The following is a 19,805-nucleotide window of genomic DNA, read 5'->3' as shown; positions in this document are numbered from 1 at the left end:
CGTAGATGGAACAGACGCTCACTCAACTCTGGGTAGTGGTCCCTTGCCGAGTCTGGTCCATCCCAGACCGCGTTGGCCCACTCCAGAGCTTTGCCTGACAGGCAGGAGACGAGGGCGTTCACGCTCTCACCTCCCGAAGGAGTCGGGTGCACGGTTGCCAGGTAAAGCTCCAGCTGGAGCAAAAAACCCTTGCACCCGGCAGCCGTCCCATCGTATTCCCTCGGGAGCGCGAGCCGAATACCGCTGGGGCCGGATGGCGCCGGAGAAGGTGGTGGTGCTGGTTGGAGTGTGGCCGGTGGAGGGGCAGGCAGGCCACCTCTCTCCCATCTCTTCATCGTCGCCATCACTTGATCTATAGCGGTCCCGAGACGATGGAGAACGGTGGTGTGGTGTTGTACGCGCTCCTCCATAGAAGTGGAGAGCGTGTCAGCTCCTGCTGATTCCATAGGGGGGGTGAGAGATTCTGTTACGTGCCTCCTAACAGAGGGAGGTGCAGGAATCAGGAGCAGGAGAGCAAGGAAATCCCAGTGGCAAAATAGTTTATTGAGCAGTCCCAACACAACTACAACATGGGACTGAAACACGCCCAAACGAGGTTGCCACACACCCAGGGAATAAAGCGCTACACACGGAGGAGAAACCTCTACTCCTAAACTCACTACCAAACGGCACAACTGCCGTGAGAAAAGAAACCCCCGTGGTGCAGACACGCACCCCTACTAACATAACCACAGAAAACAATCCCGCACAAAGACTAACAGGCAGCAGAGGTAAATATACCCACCGAAATCAACTAATAAGACACAGGTGTAAACAATACAGACAGACACAAACGAAAAGGAAAAATGGATCGGTGGCAGCTAGTAGGCCGGCGACGACGACCACCGAGCACCGCCCGAACAGGGAGAGGAGCCACCTTCGGTGGAAGTCGTGACAATATCAATGATTAATTTGTAGACAAACTAAGTCAGTGCCACAACATATACATCTCCTTCAAATATTGATATTTGGTTGCGTTGATAACCAAACACAATTCAATATCACTTTTGCAATACAGTAAATAGCCTATTAACTTGTTGACAAGTAAACAAATAATATGTTGGATTCACGTCTCCAACTGAACCAAATATAAAAGGTAAAGAACAGGATTAAAACAGTGGTAGCATTAGATATCCTTTAAATGTTGATATATAACCGAACACACAATTCAATAATACTTTTGTAATACAGTAAATAGTCTAAACTTAAGGCTTTCTTACAAACTAATGTAACAGTATTTATTCAACTTTAAAATGAGTAACACATCCATGGCCACATGTTGAGGTTAGCCTACTGTAACTATAAATGTCTTATGTCGTCATAGAAAGCACGCATGTTCAAGATAGCATACAACGGTCGCAGGTCTGTGGAGATCTTCACTATTACTGTAATAATCTGTGCAGAATCTCAAACAGCATTGATCACTTGCACCATATACTTTGTAATCTCAACTGCAATCCAGGTCATTTGGTTCTGCTATTAGATGAAGCACAGTGAAAACATATTTAATTGTTGTATAAATACAAAACATCTGACATTGTATTCCCATTTGAACTTTGTTGTGCTTTTGAAGGGTTAAAATCGCAGTGATAACACATTTAGATGACAACTCAACCAAAAATCAGACAGTGTTTTTCCTTTGGAATTTGGTTGTGATTTTATACTGAACAAAAATATAAACGCAACATGCAACAATTTCAAAGATCTTACTGATTTACAGTTCATATAAGGAAATCAGTCAATTTAAATGAATTCATTAGGCCCTAATCTATGGATTTCACATAACTGGGAATACAGATATGCATCGGTTGGTCACAGAAACCCCCCAAAAAAGGTAGGGGCGTGAATCAGAAAACCAGTCAGTATCTGGTGTGACCGCCATTTGTCTCATGCAAAGATGCAGAGATGTGTCATCTCCTTCACATATAATTGATCAGGCTGTTGATTGTGGCCTGTGGAATGTTGTCCCACTCCTCTACAATGGCTGTGCGAAGTTGCTGGATATTGGCAGGAACTGGAACACGCTGTCGTACACGTCGATCCAGAGCATCCCAAACATGCTCAATGGGGGACATGTCTGGTGAGTATGCAGGCCATAGAAGAACTGGGACATTTTCAGCTTCCAGGAATTGTGTACAGATCTTTGGGGCATGGGGCCATGCATTATCATGCTGAAACATGAGGTGATGGTGACGGATGAATGGCCTCAAGATCTCGTCACTGTATCTCTGTGCGGTCAAATTGCAATCAATTAAATGCAATTGTGTTTGTTGTCCATAGCTTATTCCTGCCCATACAATAACCCCACCACCACCATGGGGCACTCTGTTCACAACGTTGACATCAGCAAACCGCTCGCCCACACAACGCCTTACACGTGGTCTGCGGATGTGTGGCTGGTTGGACGTACTGCCAAATTCTCTAAAACAATATTGGAGGCAGTTTACATTAGATAAATGAACATTCAATTCTCTGGTAACAGCTCTGGTGGACATTCTTTCAGTCAGCATGCCAATTGCCCGCTCCGTCAAAACTTGAGACATCTGTGGCATTGTGTTGTGTGACAAAACTGCACATTTTAGAGTGGCCTTTTATCATCCCATGTACAAGGTGCACCTGTGTAATTATCCACCTGTGTTTAATCAGCTTCTTGATATGCCACCCCTGTCTGGATGGATTATCTTGGCAAAGGAGAAATGCTCACTAACAAGGAGGTAAAAAAAATGTGTGCACAGCATCTCAGAAAACATTTTGCTTTTTTGTGCATATGGAACATTTCTGGGATCTTTTATTTCAGCTCATGAAACATGGGACCAAGACTTTACATGTTGTGTTTATATTTTTGTTCAGTGTAGATGTTTGAAAGCATAGTGATAACACATTGGGAATTATTTTTGAGGGGTGAATAAAGTTTGAAATCTCATTGATCAACGTCTCTACCAAATATTACCCAAATGTCCACATTGAAATGGCGTTGTTTGCCCAGCGGGAGGTGTTTCTTTGTTTAAAAACAACGTGATGAAGAAGATAAAGAATAGCTTCAGTTCTTCACCGACACAACATAGGGCTACAGGCAGGTAGGTACACGTGCTTCAGCCTCCTTTACATAATACACTAACTTCATTGCTATTCCAGTAAGACTCACTCGTCACTAGTTTAGTGTCTGTGTGTGCTTGTGTGTAGAATGCCTCTTCTCTCTTAGTCAGGGAATTTCACGTGTCGTCTTTTCCCCTTTCGTCCATTGTCATGGAGACTTGGGCCAGGCAGGCAGGCCTCTAGAAAGTATTATGGGCTGTGCAGGTGGGGGTTGTTGAATATTAAAACTTGCTGTGGATGCAATGTGACTGTGTGTGTGTGTCTGTGTCTGTGTGGCCTCAGACCCATACGAAACATACTTGATGTATTTCTGAGCACCTCCAACACGTATGAAACCTACTAATGGTCTAGTTACTTCAGACAGAAATGAAATTAGATGGGTCGGCATAATCCATGATGTCAACAAATCCAAAGGTTGGGTGTTCGAGTCACGCAAGGGGACAACTGTAGGATTTTAGGAAACCATTCCCCTAACCTTTATTCTCAACTTAACCCACTTCACCTAACCTTTTACTTAAACAATCCTTTGTCGTTAGTTATCCTAACCACCAACGTAAATTCTCCCAGTAATTCTCCTTTGTTGTTACAGCGCAACAAGCAACCTGGTCTCAGAGAAAGACGTATTTTATTATTATTTTTTATTTATTTCACCTTTATTTAACCAGCTAGGCTAGTTGAGAACAAGTTCTCATTTACAACTGGCCAAGATAAAGTACAGCAGATTGACAAATACAACAACACAGAGTTACACATGGAATAAACAAACATACAGTCAATAATACAGTAGAAAAAAAAAAAATGTCTATATACAGTGTGTGCAAGTGTAACCGATGTGAAATGGCTAGCTAGTTTGCGGAGGTGCGCGCGAATAGCGTTTCAATCGGTGACGTCACTCGCTTTGAGACCCTGAAGTAGTGGTTCCCCTTGCTCTGCAAGGGCCGCGGCTTTTGTGGAGCGATGGGTAACGATGCTTCGTGGGTGACTGTTGTCGATGTGTGCAGAGGGTCCCTGGTTCGCGCCCGGGTCGGGGCGAGGGGACGGACTAAAGTTAAACTGTTACATTGGTGCCGTGACCCAGATCACTGGTTGCTGCGGAAAAGGAGGAGGTCGAAAGGGGGGTGAGTGTAACCGATGTGAAATGGCTAGCTAGTTAGCGGTGGTGCGCGCTAATAGTGTTTCAATCGGTGACGTCACTCGCTTTCAGACCTTGAAGTAGTGGTTCCCCTTGCACTGCAAGGGCCGCGGCTTTTGTGGAGCGATGGGTAACGATGCTTCGTGGGTGACTGTTGTCGATGTGTGCAGAGGGTCCCTAGTTCGCGCCCGGGTAGGGGCGAGGGGACGGACTAAAGTTAAACTGTTACACAAATAAGGGAGGTAATAAATAGGCAATAAATAGGCAATGGTGGTGAAGTAATTACAATATAGCAATTTAACACTGGAATGGTAGATGTGCAGTAGATGACTGTGCAAGTAGAGATACTGGGGTGCAAAGGAGCAAGATAAATAAATAAATACAGTATGGGGATTAGGTAGTTGGATGGGCTGTTTACAGATGGGCTATGTACACGTGCAGTGATCTGTGAGCTGCTCTGACAGCTTGTGCTTAAAGCTAGTGAGGTAGATATGAGTCTCCAGCTTTAGTGATTTTTGCAGTTCGTTCCAGTCATTGGCAGCAGAGAACTGGAAGGAAAGGTGGATTAAGGAGGAATTGGCTTTGGGGGTGACCAGTGAGATATACCTGCTGGAGCGCGTGCTACGGGTGGGTGCTGCTATGGTGACCAGTGAGCTGAGATAAGGCGGGGCTTTACCTAGCAGAGACTTGTAGATGACCTGGAGCCAGTGGGTTTGGCGACGGGTATGAAGCGAGGGCCAGCCAAATAGAGCGTACAGGTTGCAGTGGTGGGTAGTATATGGGGCTTTGGTGACAACACGGATGGCACTGTGATGGACTGCATCCAATTTGTTGAGTAGGGTATTGGAGGCTATTTTGTAAATGACATCGCCGAAGTCGAGGATCGGAAGGATGGTCAGTTTTACGAGGGTATGTTTGGCAGCATGAGTGAAGGATGCTGTGTTGTGAAATAGGAAGCCGATTCTAGATTTAATTTTGGATTGGAGATGCTTAATGTGAGTCTGGAAGGAGAGTTTACAGTCTAACCAGACACCAAGGTATTTGTAGTTGTCCACATATTCTAAGTCAGAACCGTCCAGAGTAGTGCATGCATTTAGTTTTATTTGCATTTAAGAGCAGTTGGAGGCCACGGTATGAGAGTTGTATGGCATTGAAGCTCGTCTGGAGGTTAGTTAACACAATGTCCAAAGAAGGGCCGGAAGTATACAGAATGGTGTTGTCTGCGTAGAGGTGGATCAGAGAATCACCAGCAGCAAGAGCGACATCACTGATGTATACAGAGAAAAGAGTCGGCCCGAGAATTGAACCCTGTGGCACCCCCATAGAGACTGCCAGAGGTCCGGACAACAGGCCCTCCGGTTTGACACACTGAACTCTATCAGAGAAGTAGTTGGTGAACCAGGCGAGGCAATCATTTGAGAAACAAAGGCTGTTGAGTCTGCCAATAAGAATGTGGTGATTGACAGAGTCGAAAGCCTTGGCCAGGTCGATGAATACGGCTGCACAGTAATGTCTCTTATCGATGGCGGTTATGATGTCGTTTAGCATAATACTAAGCATCCTCCAATTCGTTTGCTATGGTACAACTGGGTAAAACGTCCTTTGATACTACATGCCCTTTTATTCGTATGATATTGTACAACCGCTTTTCCTTTCATAATGTAACGTATAGAATAATAAGAATTCCCCCGAGACCACATTGGTCTGTGTGTGTGTGGGTAGTGAAAGTGTAGGGCATTAACTATGCAGGCATGAGTTACGTCAGAGCTGTTTAAACAGTACTGCAGAGGGATAGAGTGGGCTTTATAGAGACAAAACCACAAAATATATTCAACCCACACTCTCAGAATAGGATAACAGGATGTGTTTCTTTATTACAAAAAAAACACACACACATTTGGCATTATAGCCTTAATCGAAACAACCCTTTGAGAGGGATGCCGAAAAGGACGAAATATATAGTTTTTAAAAAATAAATAACTTTTTATTGCACTTCTGTTGTCCTTCAAGAGGCTAGTGCCTGTAACTGGTTTGCACAGTGTAGATGATTCAGATTGACTGCAAGGTAGCAACACGTATTCTCCCCTTCTCCAATAAGACAAGTCTCGGTACAGTGCTCAGAGAATCAGCACGTCCACCTTCTGTCTCTACTGTAACACCACTGTGGATAACACACCACAGGCCAGTCATACTAGTGGAGCATCCTCCTATGTCTGAGTTCCAAATGGCACACTATTCCCTACATAGTGCACTACTTTTGACCAGGGCTATCGGGGAAATATGGTGTAGGTAAATAGGGTGCCATTTAGGACACAGACTATGGGAGTGCACTACAGCCTCTGCTATATAGTAAGTGATTTGCTGTGTGTTGTTGCTTCTGTCTATGTGTATGATTGTTATAAGAAATGGTATGGGTTTTGAAAAGGACAATTGTTCTGGCAACAAAATGTGGCAATACTTGGCATTAATGCTACATCCACTTAAATGGACGAATGCTAAATGCTAATGCTAATAGCGTACAATTGAGCAGTGAAAGTAAGGTACAAACAGATCCTCTGATAAGTAGGTAGACTATGAAAGAAATCAAAGTATATAGTAAACAAAACATCAGATTAACAAATAAAGAACTCACTTTGATCCAAGAGACAACAGGACCGTGGTAGCCTAATCAGCTAATGTCCTAAGATGATGGCAGCCATCACGGCCAGCCACAGACCTTTTGGGGGGCATGTGCTCAAACAAAAAAAAGTGCACGCAACATTTTTGGGGGCCACAACCACAGTCACAGATTCGCTGACAAATTATCACTTTTGTTATTTAGATGCATAGAAGGAATAGATGTCTTAATGGCAAATTAAATGACACAAATAAATAACATTTAGTCTCAAATGTGTAAGTCTTTGTCACTTTACTAAAAGCAATAACAATAACAAAATAATAATAAAATATTATAAAACTCTGATGAGTAAAATATTTTGCACAACTATTTTGAATTGGAATAAATGCTGCACTATTTGACAATTAACCAACACAATGAAAACAGAAGATTGGGAGAAATACTGTAACCTATCATGACTATATCCAACCCAACTCCATTTGTTTCCACTATGTATCTTACCTGGCTGAAACTTTGATCTAGTGGAATAAGTATTGAGGAGCATCAAATCAAATCAAATGTATTCGGCACATACACAGTTTACGTGCAAGCTCCCTCAGCAATGCAGTACATGAATCAATAAAAACAACTATAATGGAAAGATGAGACTCTCGCGACCACGATGGTGTTCTCCGTTCTTCTCTACGACTCCCACAAGTGTCTTGGGACTCGTCTGAAGTCGGTACAGCCAATCTGCCAACTTCTGTTTATAGTGTCCGAACATGTTCGGGCTACACACTCATATGGCCCCTCTGTGGAATGGTGAGACTCTCACAAACACCTATGTTTAGGTTGTTTTGCTCTAGGACGCCAACAGGCTCACAAGACTCGTCTGAAGGTCTCCCGGTACCAGTTGAAAAAAATGATGGAAGTACAGTATACATGGAGACTGTTCAGTCCCAAAAATAAGGGCTTAAATACATGAATACATCTTGATCTTTCTTATACCTCTCAGATATAGGACAGACACTTTCAAACAAACTTCCTTTACATTTTTTTGGGGGGACTATCTGTTGTTCAATGTTAAAGCCAATTTATTATTTATCCGAAAATGTGGTCGGAGGCGCCGTATCGATGGCGTGACGCAATTGCGGAACCTCCGGAGGCATGCAGAGTCCAAATTGAGCTCCGTATGGCATCACTGTGCACCTTTCAAATGTTGTAACAATGAGGAGGGCTCTGTCTAGCTCCACATTAACATGATTGGTTGATGGTAGATGACGACGGGAGGTCCTGTATAAACACAAACTCACTTCCTTGACAACTTCCTTCACAATAGCTCTGCGATATATATATATTTTTATACTTCTAAATCAAATAGCAACATAATTCTTGGTATGATCAACAGGGTTGTCACTAGTTACCACAGCCACAATGTCATAAACCGTTCCTATTTCTACAATGTATCTTCTTAAAATGTGATTTTAAACCTAGCCCTAACCTTAGCCACACTGCTAATCTTATGCCTAACCCTAACCTTAAATAATTTTTTATAGACAGTTTTTACTTTGCGGTTGTGGTAACTAGTGACAACCACAAAACAGGAAACTGGAACCCATTTTGGGGGTTAACAACTCCAGCATGTTATGTTCTGTATGTAAGAGGTCTGTCGACAGATGGTGTTGCCCTGTGTGACTGTGTTCCTCTCTGTGTTTTCACAGTGAAGAAAGCCAAGCTGGATGGAGCCCAAGGTATGTGCTGCTGGGAACCTGGAAATAGAATAGACAAAACAGGACTGGGTTGGGGAAAACTTGCTAGCTATGTTTTATAGGGACAGGAGTTTACCTGATCATGTGAGGCTGGTCAGGTCATGTGCCGAGGAAAAACTCCTGACCTGGTCCTAGATCTGTGTTTCAGCCAACTTCTCTGACTAGAGTTCTTATATGGAGCATTTCTTTCCTCTCCTCTTCAGTTGTTTCTTTCTCTACCACTCACAGATAAATTCAGTTCTTTCACTCTCTACCTCTCACAGATAAATTCAGATCTTTCACTCTCTATCCCTCACAGATAAATTCAGTTCTTTCACTCTCTACCCTTCACAGATAAATTCAGTTCTTTCACTCTCTACCCCTCACAGATAAATTCAGTTCTTTCACTCTCTACCCCTCACAGATAAATTCCGTTCTTTCACTATCTACCCCTCACAGATAAATTCAGTTCTTTCACTCTCTACCCTTCACAGATAAATTCAGTTAGCTATTTTTCTCCCTCACAGAGAAGTTCAACACGTATGTGACCCTGAAGGTGCAAAATGTGAAGAGCACAACCATCGCTGTCCGGGGAAGCCTGCCCAGCTGGGAGCAGGACTTCATGTTGTGAGTCCTCTCTCTTTCTAAGACTCCATCTCCCTCTCTTCACCATTCTCTCCATCTCTATGTCCTTTTTTGTCACTCCTTCACGTCTCTGAATTCCTCTTACATCAACCTCCATCTTTCTTTATCCTCTTTATTGTTTAATGTCCTTCCATCACTTTATCTCTACCTCCTTTTCCCTCCTGCTCCTTCATCCATTATTTCATCTCTTCTCCCTCTGTACCGCTATCACTCACTCCTCCTCCCTCTCCACATGGGCTTCCTCCCAGTTCCTCTAACTCTATCTCTCTCTCTCCTCCTTATCCTCTTCCTCCCAGTTCCTCTAACTCTATCTCTCTCTCTCCTCCTTATCCTCTTCCTCCCAGCTCCTCTCTTTCTCTCTCTCTCTCCTCCTTACCCTCTTCCTCCCAGCTCCTCTCTCTCCCTCTCCTCCTTACCCTCTTCCTCCCAACTCCTCTCTTTCTCTCTCTCTCTCCTCCTTACCCTCTTCCTCCCAGCTCCTCTCTCTCCCTCTCCTCTCTCTCCCTCTTCCTCCCAGCTCCTCTCTCTCCCTCTCCTCCTTATCCTCTTCCTCCCAGCTATTCTCTCTCCCTCTGCTCCTTATCCTCTTCCCCCCAGCTCCTCTCTCTCCCTCTCCTCCTTACCATCTTCCTCCCAGCTCCTCTCTCTCTCTTCTCCTCCTTATCCTCTTCATCCCAGCTATTTTCTCTCTCTCCTCTCCTCCTTATCCTCTTTCTACCAGCTCCTCTCTCTCTCCTCTCCTCCTTATCCTCTTCATCCCAGCTCCTCTCTCTCTCTCCTCCTTATCCTCTTCCTCCCAGCTTTTCTCTCTCTCTCCTCCTTATCCTCTTCCTCCCCGTTGCTTCTTGATCTCTTACTTCCTCCTTTTTCTCCTCCTACTGTCCCTTATCTTCCCTCATCTTTATCTTCCTCCTCTTTCATTACATAACCATCTCCTACATTACATAACCATCCCCTAGCTGACTTACTAACAGTCAGTGTGCTAGTCAGCGAATGTGGATGCTGAGTAGTGTGGTAGCCAGGGAGTGTGTACTAGTTTGACTGGTGAGTAGTGTGGTAGCCAGGGAGTGTATACTAGTTTGACTTGTGAGTAGTGTGGTAGCCAGGGAGTGTATACTAGTTTGACTGGTGAGTAGTGTGGTAGCCAGGGAGTGTATACTAGTTTGACTGGTGAGTAGTGTGGTAGCCAGGGAGTGTATACTAGTTTGACTGCTGAGTAGTGTGGTAGCCAGGGAGTGTATACTAGTTTGACTGCTGAGTAGTGTGGTAGCCAGGGAGTGTGTACTAGTTTGACTCCTGAGTAGTGTGGTAGCCAGGGAGTGTGTACTAGTTTGACTGGTGAGTAGTGTGGTAGCCAGGGAGTGTGTACTAGTTTGACTGCTGAGTAGTGTGGTAGCCAGGGAGTGTATACTAGTTTGACTGGTTGAGTAGTGTGGTAGCCAGGGAGTGTATACTAGTTTGACTGGTGAGTAGTGTGGTAGCCAGGGAGTGTATACTAGTTTGACTGGTGAGTAGTGTGGTAGCCAGGGAGTGTATACTAGTTTGACTGGTTGAGTAGTGTGGTAGCCAGGGAGTGTATACTAGTTTGACTGGTGAGTACTGTGGTAGCCAGGGAGTGTGTACTAGTTTGACTGCTGAGTAGTGTGGTAGCCAGGGAGTGTGTACTAGTTTGACTGCTGAGTAGTGTGGTAGCCAGGGAGTGTATACTAGTTTGACTGGTGAGTAGTGTGGTAGCCAGGGAGTGTATACTAGTTTGACTGGTGAGTAGTGTGGTAGCCAGGGAGTGTATACTAGTTTGACTGCTGAGTAGTGTGGTAGCCAGGGAGTGTGTACTAGTTTGACTGGTGAGTAGTGTGGTAGCCAGGGAGTGTGTACTAGTTTGACTGGTGAGTAGTGTGGTAGCCAGGGAGTGTGTACTAGTTTGACTGCTGAGTAGTGTGGTAGCCAGGGAGTGTATACTAGTTTGACTGGTGAGTAGTGTGGTAGCCAGGGAGTGTATACTAGTTTGACTGGTGAGTATTATGCTTACTAGTGCGGCAAGTAGCCTAGTGGTTAGAGGGTTGGACTGTAGCCTAGTGGTTAGTGGTTAGAGGGTTGCAAGATCAAATCCCAGAACTGACAAGGTAAAAATGTGTCATTCTGCCCCTGAACAAGGCAGTTAACCCACTGTTCCTAGGCTGTCATTGAAAATAAGAATTTGTTCTTAACTGTCTTGCCTAGTTAAATAAAGGTAAAATAAAAAAATAAAAACTAGTGGGTTATGAAACATGCAGCAGTAGGCAGGCTGGTTGACTGCAGAGTAGTGTCCTGTGGGCTGCTGGTGTGATGGTGCGAGGCGTTTGGCATTGTAACAGTGATGAACCACAGAATGTCTTAGCTATGACTCAGATCCCTCTGTAATGGCTTCCAGTCTCCTCCCTAAAACTCAGATCCCTCTGTAATGGCTTCCAGTCTCCTCCCCCCTTAAACTCAGATCCCTCTGTAATGGCTTCCAGTCTCCCCCCCCCCCCCCCCCCCCCCCCCCCCCCCCCCCCCCCCCCTTAAACTCAGATCCCTCTGTAATGGCTTCCAGTCTCCTCCCTAAAACTCAGATCCCTCTGTAATGGCTTCCAGTTTCTTCCCTAAAACTCAGAGCCCTCTGTAATGGCTTCCAGTCTCCTCCCCTTCCAGTCTCCTCCCACAATTACAAGCACTAATCAAAATGGCTCTTTTCTTAAAAAGAGTCACTACTCAGACAGGAAATCTTGGCTCCGTCTTTTTAAAATAAAGGTAGACTCAGCAATATGACATAGATGCAGAAAATAAAGAGCAAAGTGGGTCACGGCAAAAATATTTACAGTTGAAGTCGGAAGTTTACACACACTTAGGTTGGAGTCATTAAAACTAGTTTTTCAACATCTCCACAAATTTCTTGTTAACAAACTATAGTTTTGGCAAGTCAGTTAGGACATCTACTTTGTGCATGATACAAGTAATTTTTCCAACAATTGTGCCTTTAAACAGCTTGGAAAATTCCAGAAAATGATGTCATGGCCTTAGAAGCTTCTGATAGGCTAATTGACATAATTTGCATCAATTGGAGGTGTACCTGTGGATGTATTTCAAGGCCTACCTTCAATCTCAGTGCCTCTTTGCTTGACATGATGGAAAAATCAAAAGAAATCAGCCAAGACTTCAGGAAAAAATTTGTAGACCTCCACAAGTCTGGTTCATCCTTGGGAGCAGTTTCCAAACGCCTGAAGGTACCACGTTCATCTGTACAAACAACAGTATGCAAGTATAAACACCATGGGACCACGCAGCCGTCCTACCGCTCAGGAAGGAGACGCGTTCTATCTCCTAGAGATGAACGTACACTGGTGCGAAAGTGCAAATCAATCCCAGAACAACAGCAAAGGACCTTGGGAAGATGCTGGAGGAAACAGGTACAAAAGTATCTATATCCACAGTAAAACGAGTCCTATATCGACATAACCTGAAAGGCCGCTCAGCAAGGAAGAAGCCACTGCTCCAAATCCGCCAAAAAAAAGCCAGACTACGGTTTGCAACTGTACATGGGGACAAAGATCGTACTTTTTGGAGAAATGTCCTCTCGTCTGATAAAACAAAAATAGAACTGCTTGGCCATTATGACCATCGTTATGTTTGGTGGAAAAAGGGGGATGCTTGCAAGCCAAAGAACACCATCCCAACCGTGAAGCACGGTGGTTGCAGCATCATGTTGTGGAGGTGCTTTGCTGCAGGAGGGGCTGGTGCACTTCACAAAATCGATGGCATCATGAGGCAGGAAAATTATGTGAATATATTGAAGCAACATCTCAAGACATCAGTCAGGAAGTTAAGCTTGGTCGTAAATGGGTCTTCCAAATGGACAATGACCCCAAGCATACTTACAAAGTCAAGGTATTGGAGTGGCCATCACAAAGCCCTGACCTCAGTCCTATAGAAATATTGTGGGCAGAACTGAAAAAGTGTGTGCGAGCAAGGAGGCCTACAAACCTGACTCAGTTACACCAGCTCTGTCAGAAGGAATGGGCCAAAATTCACCCAACTTATTGTGGGAAGCTTGTGGAAGGCTACCTGAAACGTTTGACCCAAGTTAAACAATTTAAAAGCATTGCTACCAAATACTTATTGAGTGTATGTAAACTTCTGAACCACTGGGAATGTGATGAAAGAAATAAAAGCTGAAATAAATCATTCTCTCTACTATTATTCTGACATTTCACATTCTTAAAATAAAGTGGTGATCCTAACTGACCTAAAACAGGGAATTTTTACTAGGATTAAATGACATTTAATCCTAGTACATTTAATCCTGACATTTAATCCTAGTAAAAATTCCCTGTTTTTTAGGCAATGCACTGTGATTGATTTGCACTGTATAGTTGATGATACATTGAATTTGGCCTTACTGCTATTAGCCCATAGAAAGGCATTGAATTACAGCTTCATACATCGATAAACAGATTTTTTGGGGGGACTAAAGGAAGTGTGTTCCTAAGTGTCTGTCCTATATCTGAGAGATATAAGAAGGATCAGGAAAAATATCCTTATTTATTTTTTATATGTATTTAACTCCTTATTTTAGGCTCTAAACTATCTCCATATATACTTCCATTCGTTTTTTAAACTGGTACCCGGCTACCTTCAGACTAGTCTTGTGAGGCTTGTGGGCGTCCCCCCTCTCTCATCCCGTCTCCCAATCCCCCCCCCCCCCCCCCCCCCCCCCTCTCTACTCCCCCATCTCTCTCTTCCCCTCTCTCCCCTCGCTCTCTACCCCTCGCTCTCTACCTCTCCCCCGTCTCTCTGTTTAATAACTCCCTGTTGAACGCATCGAACGCAGGTACAAACCCTGACCTAACCAGACGTATGACGTAAAGGTAACGTAAGGGTAATGGCGGACTGAAGGGATTTATGTAGAGCACCTCAAGATAAAACATAATATTCGAAATATCTGCTAAATTAGACTAAAATATTAGCACTACTTAATCTGGTGAGTGATAACCTTCAATCTGGACAATAACACAAAACAAATCCTAAAACTAGAGACATTTATCGACAAATATTACGAAAACAGGCAACAACCAAACATGACGGAGAGTAAGACAGGGGAACCGATTACAAAACGAAAACGTGACTCTTCTACAGACACTGATGATTTAATATTCTCACCACCGGGAATGGTAAAGGTCGAAACCGATCTGTTAAAATCAATAAATGACAAACTGGGTATACTTGAATTAGTTAGTAAGGATATAAAAGAGTTGAAGGCAAGCCTAGAGATGAGTGATGAAAAAGCTGCGACATTGGAGAAGCAAACACACGCGCTAAAAGGGACAGTCAATAAGATTGAAACCGAAATGAATGGAATTAAAAAGGAGAACACCGTTCTGAAAGAAACCTTACTGGACATACAAACTAGATCCATGAGAGAGAATTTGGTACTTACAGGTATCCAAGAAAAAGAAGGAGAGGTTCCTGAATCTGTAGTTAGAGAGTTCCTCCTTACAGCGCTTCAGATTCCACGCGAAGTTATCGACAAAATCCAACTTGAACGCGTTCACCGCTTCGGACAGAGAGGGCAGAGGTACGAACGCCCAATCGTTGCCAAATTTGCTTCATTTAAAGATAAAATAATGGTTAAAAGCCTGGGTAAAAGACTTGCTGGGACCAAAATTGGCATGAATGATCAGTTTCCGAAGGAAATTGCAGAACGGCGCAAAGTTCTGTATCCAATTTTCAAAGAAAATAGATTAAAAGCGAAACGAGTAGCTCTCGTCGTTGATAAACTATATATTGATAACCAGTTGTTCAGAGACACAAAGACTACTCCATGGTTATTTTAAAAATTACAAAGTTCTCATAGACGAGGGAAATAAACACAATTCAAGCCCGGTTACTGATTGTAACAATACAATAAAAAATATAGCTTTTCTATAAATCTTCACATATAACTAATTGAACACACAAGCACTAATTCAACATAGTGAAGATAAAAACTAAGTAAACAGAAGGCACAGTATGTGTGGATGGTATGGTTTGTGTTTATTTTTTATTTTATTTGTTATGTTTGGAAAGTTGAGTGAGTGAGTAATGAAATGGTTGCATATCCCAGAGCCAATGTATTGCTGTGAGCCGGGTATGAGAGGGCTTTCAATGTTGTTCAGATGATGGATATACTTTTATAATGAATTATACGTCTTATTTATTTATTGTCCTATCATGGAGAACTACATTTTTTATTTATTTTTTTATAAATTATATCTAATTATTTATTATCCTGTTTTAATGGTACGGTCCATGGCACTATACCCTAGACACCCACCTGAATGACCCAGATACTAAGGAGAAGTCCCTAACTGTTTTATGTGCCCGCTGTAAGCGGTCTGTATGCAGCTAAAATGAGGTCAGAGACCAAGAGCAGCACTGCCCCCTCAAGATTCTGAGCCTGCTTGGCAGGGTTGGTCCTGCAAAGCCAAAGCCCCATAAAGGGAGAGCATAATATACAAGGAAATTCTCAAAGCTGCTAATGAGAACCTTGACGACCTTGTACCTAGCCGGTGGGGATTCCGGTGGGGTGCCCCCACCCAGGCAGTGGCAGTGCTGGCAACACTAGCTGCAGTAACCCATGGGGAGGGGGTCACACTCTGACATTCAGAGAGGGGGTATATTATTGTGGCCCTGGCGGCACAAAATCAAAGTCGGACTGCATGGAGATGCGTGGGGACATGGTCATGACGGGTGGCCGTATTGTGGGTGTTTCAGGAATAAGGTGTACATTTGACCTCCATTATCTAGGATATGACAATGGTAAATAAATCTCTCAATTTTTGCTAATTTTTTGTGCGGTCTTGCAGGCCTTCTCATGCAGCTGCAACTGCAAGTGCATTTGTAAATCATGACCCATCTTGAGTTGGGCTCTGGGATGGTGCAATTGTTGAGAAAGTGAGCTTATGGTTGTGTGGGGGTAAGGGCTGAGTGTGTGTGGGTGTATGTGTGTATCCCACAACTGTTGCGAAGGAAGAAGTAAAAGATGTTAGGGACAATAGAGGATGATCCACAGATATATATAATACAAATCGAGGTGAGGGCAATGGAAATGCATATGGTAATTGATCTTCTTCAATTCGGTAAATGGCACTGTATGCTCTTTTCAAAGAATGGATCCCAGTCGGTTCAGGGCTATGGGATACAGGGGGTCGAGGGTGGTCTACCGGGCATTGGGATGACAAGCCATCTCGAGATGAGGCCTTTTAGCGGGTGGAATAGTAGGGACCAATTGGAGGTTTACTTAGTAGAAATGCAAATATCATGGTACAACTATATAGACACTCAATCATTATGTTACTTTTTAATAGTACGTTTACAAAAATATATTCTGATTAAAAGAATGAAAGGTGTGTCTCATTATGGTAAGTGGTGAAATAAGTATAGCCAGTTACAATTGTAATGGCTTAGCAGATAATAAGAAAAGACGATCAGTATTTACCTGGCTAAAAGAGAAGGATTATAATATCTATTGTTTACAGGAAACCCATTCAACAGTTTTAGATGAAGTTTTGTGGAAAAAGAACTGGGGGGGCAAAATATATTTCTCCCATGGGCAAAGAAATTCAAAAGGGGTGATGGTTTTAATTAACAATAATTTTGATCCAAATGTGCAAATTGTCCAAACAGATCCTCAAGGTAGATGGATTATTTTAAATATGTTATTGGACAATAAACAAATATGGCTTGTTAACCTATACGGTCCGAATAATGATGATCCAAGCTTCTTTGAAAATATATATAAGAATTTATCAACTCTACAAGCAACACTAGACTCTATTATTATAGTGGGAGATTTTAATACGGTCTTAAATACCTCTATAGACCGGAAAGGAAATCACACTACAAACTATCACCCTCAGGCACTTAAGGAAATCATGAATGTCATGGATATATTGGAATTAGTGGATATATGGAGACTTAAATACCCTGATTTAGTGAGATATACATGGCGGAGGCTGAATCAAGCTAGTCGTCTTGACTACTTTCTTATACCATTCTCTCTGGCACCAAAAGTTAAAAAAGTGTTGATAGGGGACAGAATGCGGTCGGATCATCACATAATTGGCATATATATTTCTCTTACAGAATTTCCACGTGGGCGAGGATATTGGAAATTTAATCAAAGTCTACTAGATGATAAATTGTTTAGAACTAGGACAGAAGATTTTATAACTGACTTTTTCAGACATAACATAGGTACAGCAGATCCCCTTATTGTATGGGACACTTTTAAGTGTGCCTTTAGAGGCCATGCAATTCAGTACTCATCTATAAAACAAAGGGAATTTAGATCAAAAGAGTCCATATTAACAAAGGAAATTGAAGGACTAACAGTACAGTTAGATAGCAATAAAAACAGTACCATAGAGGCACAGAATAAGTTAGAGGAAAAACAAAAAGAAATGGAGGAACTTATTCAAGAAAGATCCAGTGTAATATATTATAAAAATAAAGCGAACTGGATGGAATATGGGGAAAAATGCACCAAATTCTTTTTCAATCATCAATATAGAAATGCTACCAAAAAAAATGTATTAAAACTTGTTACAAATGATGGAGTCACGCATGATTCACCAAATGATATTTTGAAAGAGGAAGTAAAGTACTTTAAGAATATGTTTTCGTTTCAGGCTCCTCCATCTCCACTAACTGAAACTAATTGTATGGATTTTTTCCCTATTAATAATGTAAAATTAACATCTGTACAGAAAGACTCATGTGAAGGCCAAATTACAGAGGAGGAACTGCTTGATGCAATTGGGGCCTTTAAGGATGGGAAAACTCCAGGGCTGGATGGCATACCAGTGGAAGTATACAAAACTTTTTTTGATATACTCAAAGGACCATTATTAGCTTGTTTTAACCACTCCTATATAAATGGTAGATTATCAGACACGCAACAAGAAGGTCTGATATCGTTATTACTGAAACAGGACCCAAGTGGTATATATAAAGATCCAGTCCAATTAAAAAATTGGAGACCTCTTACACTTCAGTGTTGTGATGCAAAAATCCTAGCAAAATGCTTGGCGCATAGAATAAAAAAAGTTTTGTCAGATATTATTCATCCTAATCAGACAGGTTTTTTACATGGACGATACATTGGAGATAATATAAGGCAAGTACTGGAAACAATAGAACACTATGAAATATCGGGGACACCAGGTCTGGTTTTCATAGCTGATTTTGAAAAGGCTTTTGATAAAGTACGACTGGAGTTTATATATAAATGCCTAGAATATTTCAATTTTGGGGAATCTCTTATAAAATGGGTTAAAATTATGTATAGTAACCCTAGGTGTAAAATAGTAAATAATGGCTACATCTCAGAAAGTTTTAAACTATCTAGAGGAGTAAAACAAGGTTGTCCACTATCGGCATATCTATTTATTATTGCCATCGAAATGTTAGCTGTTAAAATTAGATCAAACATTAATATTAATGGATTAGAAATCCGTGGCTTAAAAACTAAGGTGTCATTGTACGCTGATGATTCATGTTTTCTTTTAAAACCACAACTAGAGTCTCTCCACGGCCTCATAGAGGATCTAGATACCTTTGCTATCCTCTCTGGATTAAAACCAAATTATGATAAATGTACCATATTACGTATTGGATCACTAAAAAATACACATTTTATATTGCCATGTAGTTTACCAATTAAATGGTCTGACGGAGATGTGGACATACTCGGTATAAAAATCCCAAAAGAAAGAAATGATCTCACTCCAATAAATTTTTATAGAAAGTTAGCAAAAATAGATAAGATCTTGCTACCATGGAAAGGAAAATACTTGTCTATTTGTGGAAAAATCACCCTGATTAACTCTTTAGTCATATCACAGTTTACCTATTTGCTTATGGTTTTGCCTACACCTAGTGACCTGCTTTTTAAATTATATGAACAAAAAATATTCCATTTTATTTGGAACGGCAAGCCAGATAAAATTAAAAGGGCCTATTTATATAACGAATATGAATTCGGAGGGCAGAAATTATTAAATATTAAAGCATTAGACCTCTCACTAAAGGCATCAGTCATACAAAAGTTATACTTAAATCCAAACTGGTTCTCTAGTAAATTGGTACGAATGTCTCATCCTATGTTCAAGAAGGGCCTTTTTCCCTTTATTCAGATTACACCTGCTCACTTTCGGTTGTTTGAAAAGGAAATAATCTCCAAAATATCCTTATTTTTTAAACAAGCCTTAGAAAGTTGGTTGCAATTTCAGTTTAATCCACCTGAAAGGACGGAACAAATAGTACAACAAATATTGTGGTTAAATTCAAATATAGTAATTGATAAAAAAACTGTATTTATCGAAGAAATGTTTAAAAAAGGTATAATTTTTGTGAATGATATCATAAATAGGACTGGTGGAGTTATGTCACACATGCAGCTAACACAGACATATGGAAATGTCTGCTCTACCCAAAATTACAACCAATTAATTGCAGCATTACCACAAAAATGGAAGAGGCAAGTAGAAGGGGA

General features: G+C 41.9%; 1 protein-coding gene across 1 annotated transcript in view; it reads left to right on the top strand.

Annotated features, from left to right (window-relative positions):
* The first annotated feature begins 371 nt into the window (after positions 1-371).
* LOC120055352 (protein unc-13 homolog A-like) overlaps positions 372-19,805 on the top strand; it is an 87,957-nt gene continuing 68,523 nt past the window's right edge. The window contains 4 exon segments of the mRNA XM_039003222.1: positions 372-425; positions 4,688-4,721; positions 8,585-8,614; positions 9,139-9,238. Coding sequence (XP_038859150.1) covers positions 372-425; positions 4,688-4,721; positions 8,585-8,614; positions 9,139-9,238 — 218 coding nt within the window.

The sequence above is a fragment of the Salvelinus namaycush genome, chromosome 11 (genome assembly GCF_016432855.1).
Source record: "Salvelinus namaycush isolate Seneca chromosome 11, SaNama_1.0, whole genome shotgun sequence".
NCBI classification, from domain to species: Eukaryota; Metazoa; Chordata; class Actinopteri; order Salmoniformes; family Salmonidae; genus Salvelinus; species Salvelinus namaycush.
This window is presented reverse-complemented; position numbering and strand designations above follow the sequence as displayed.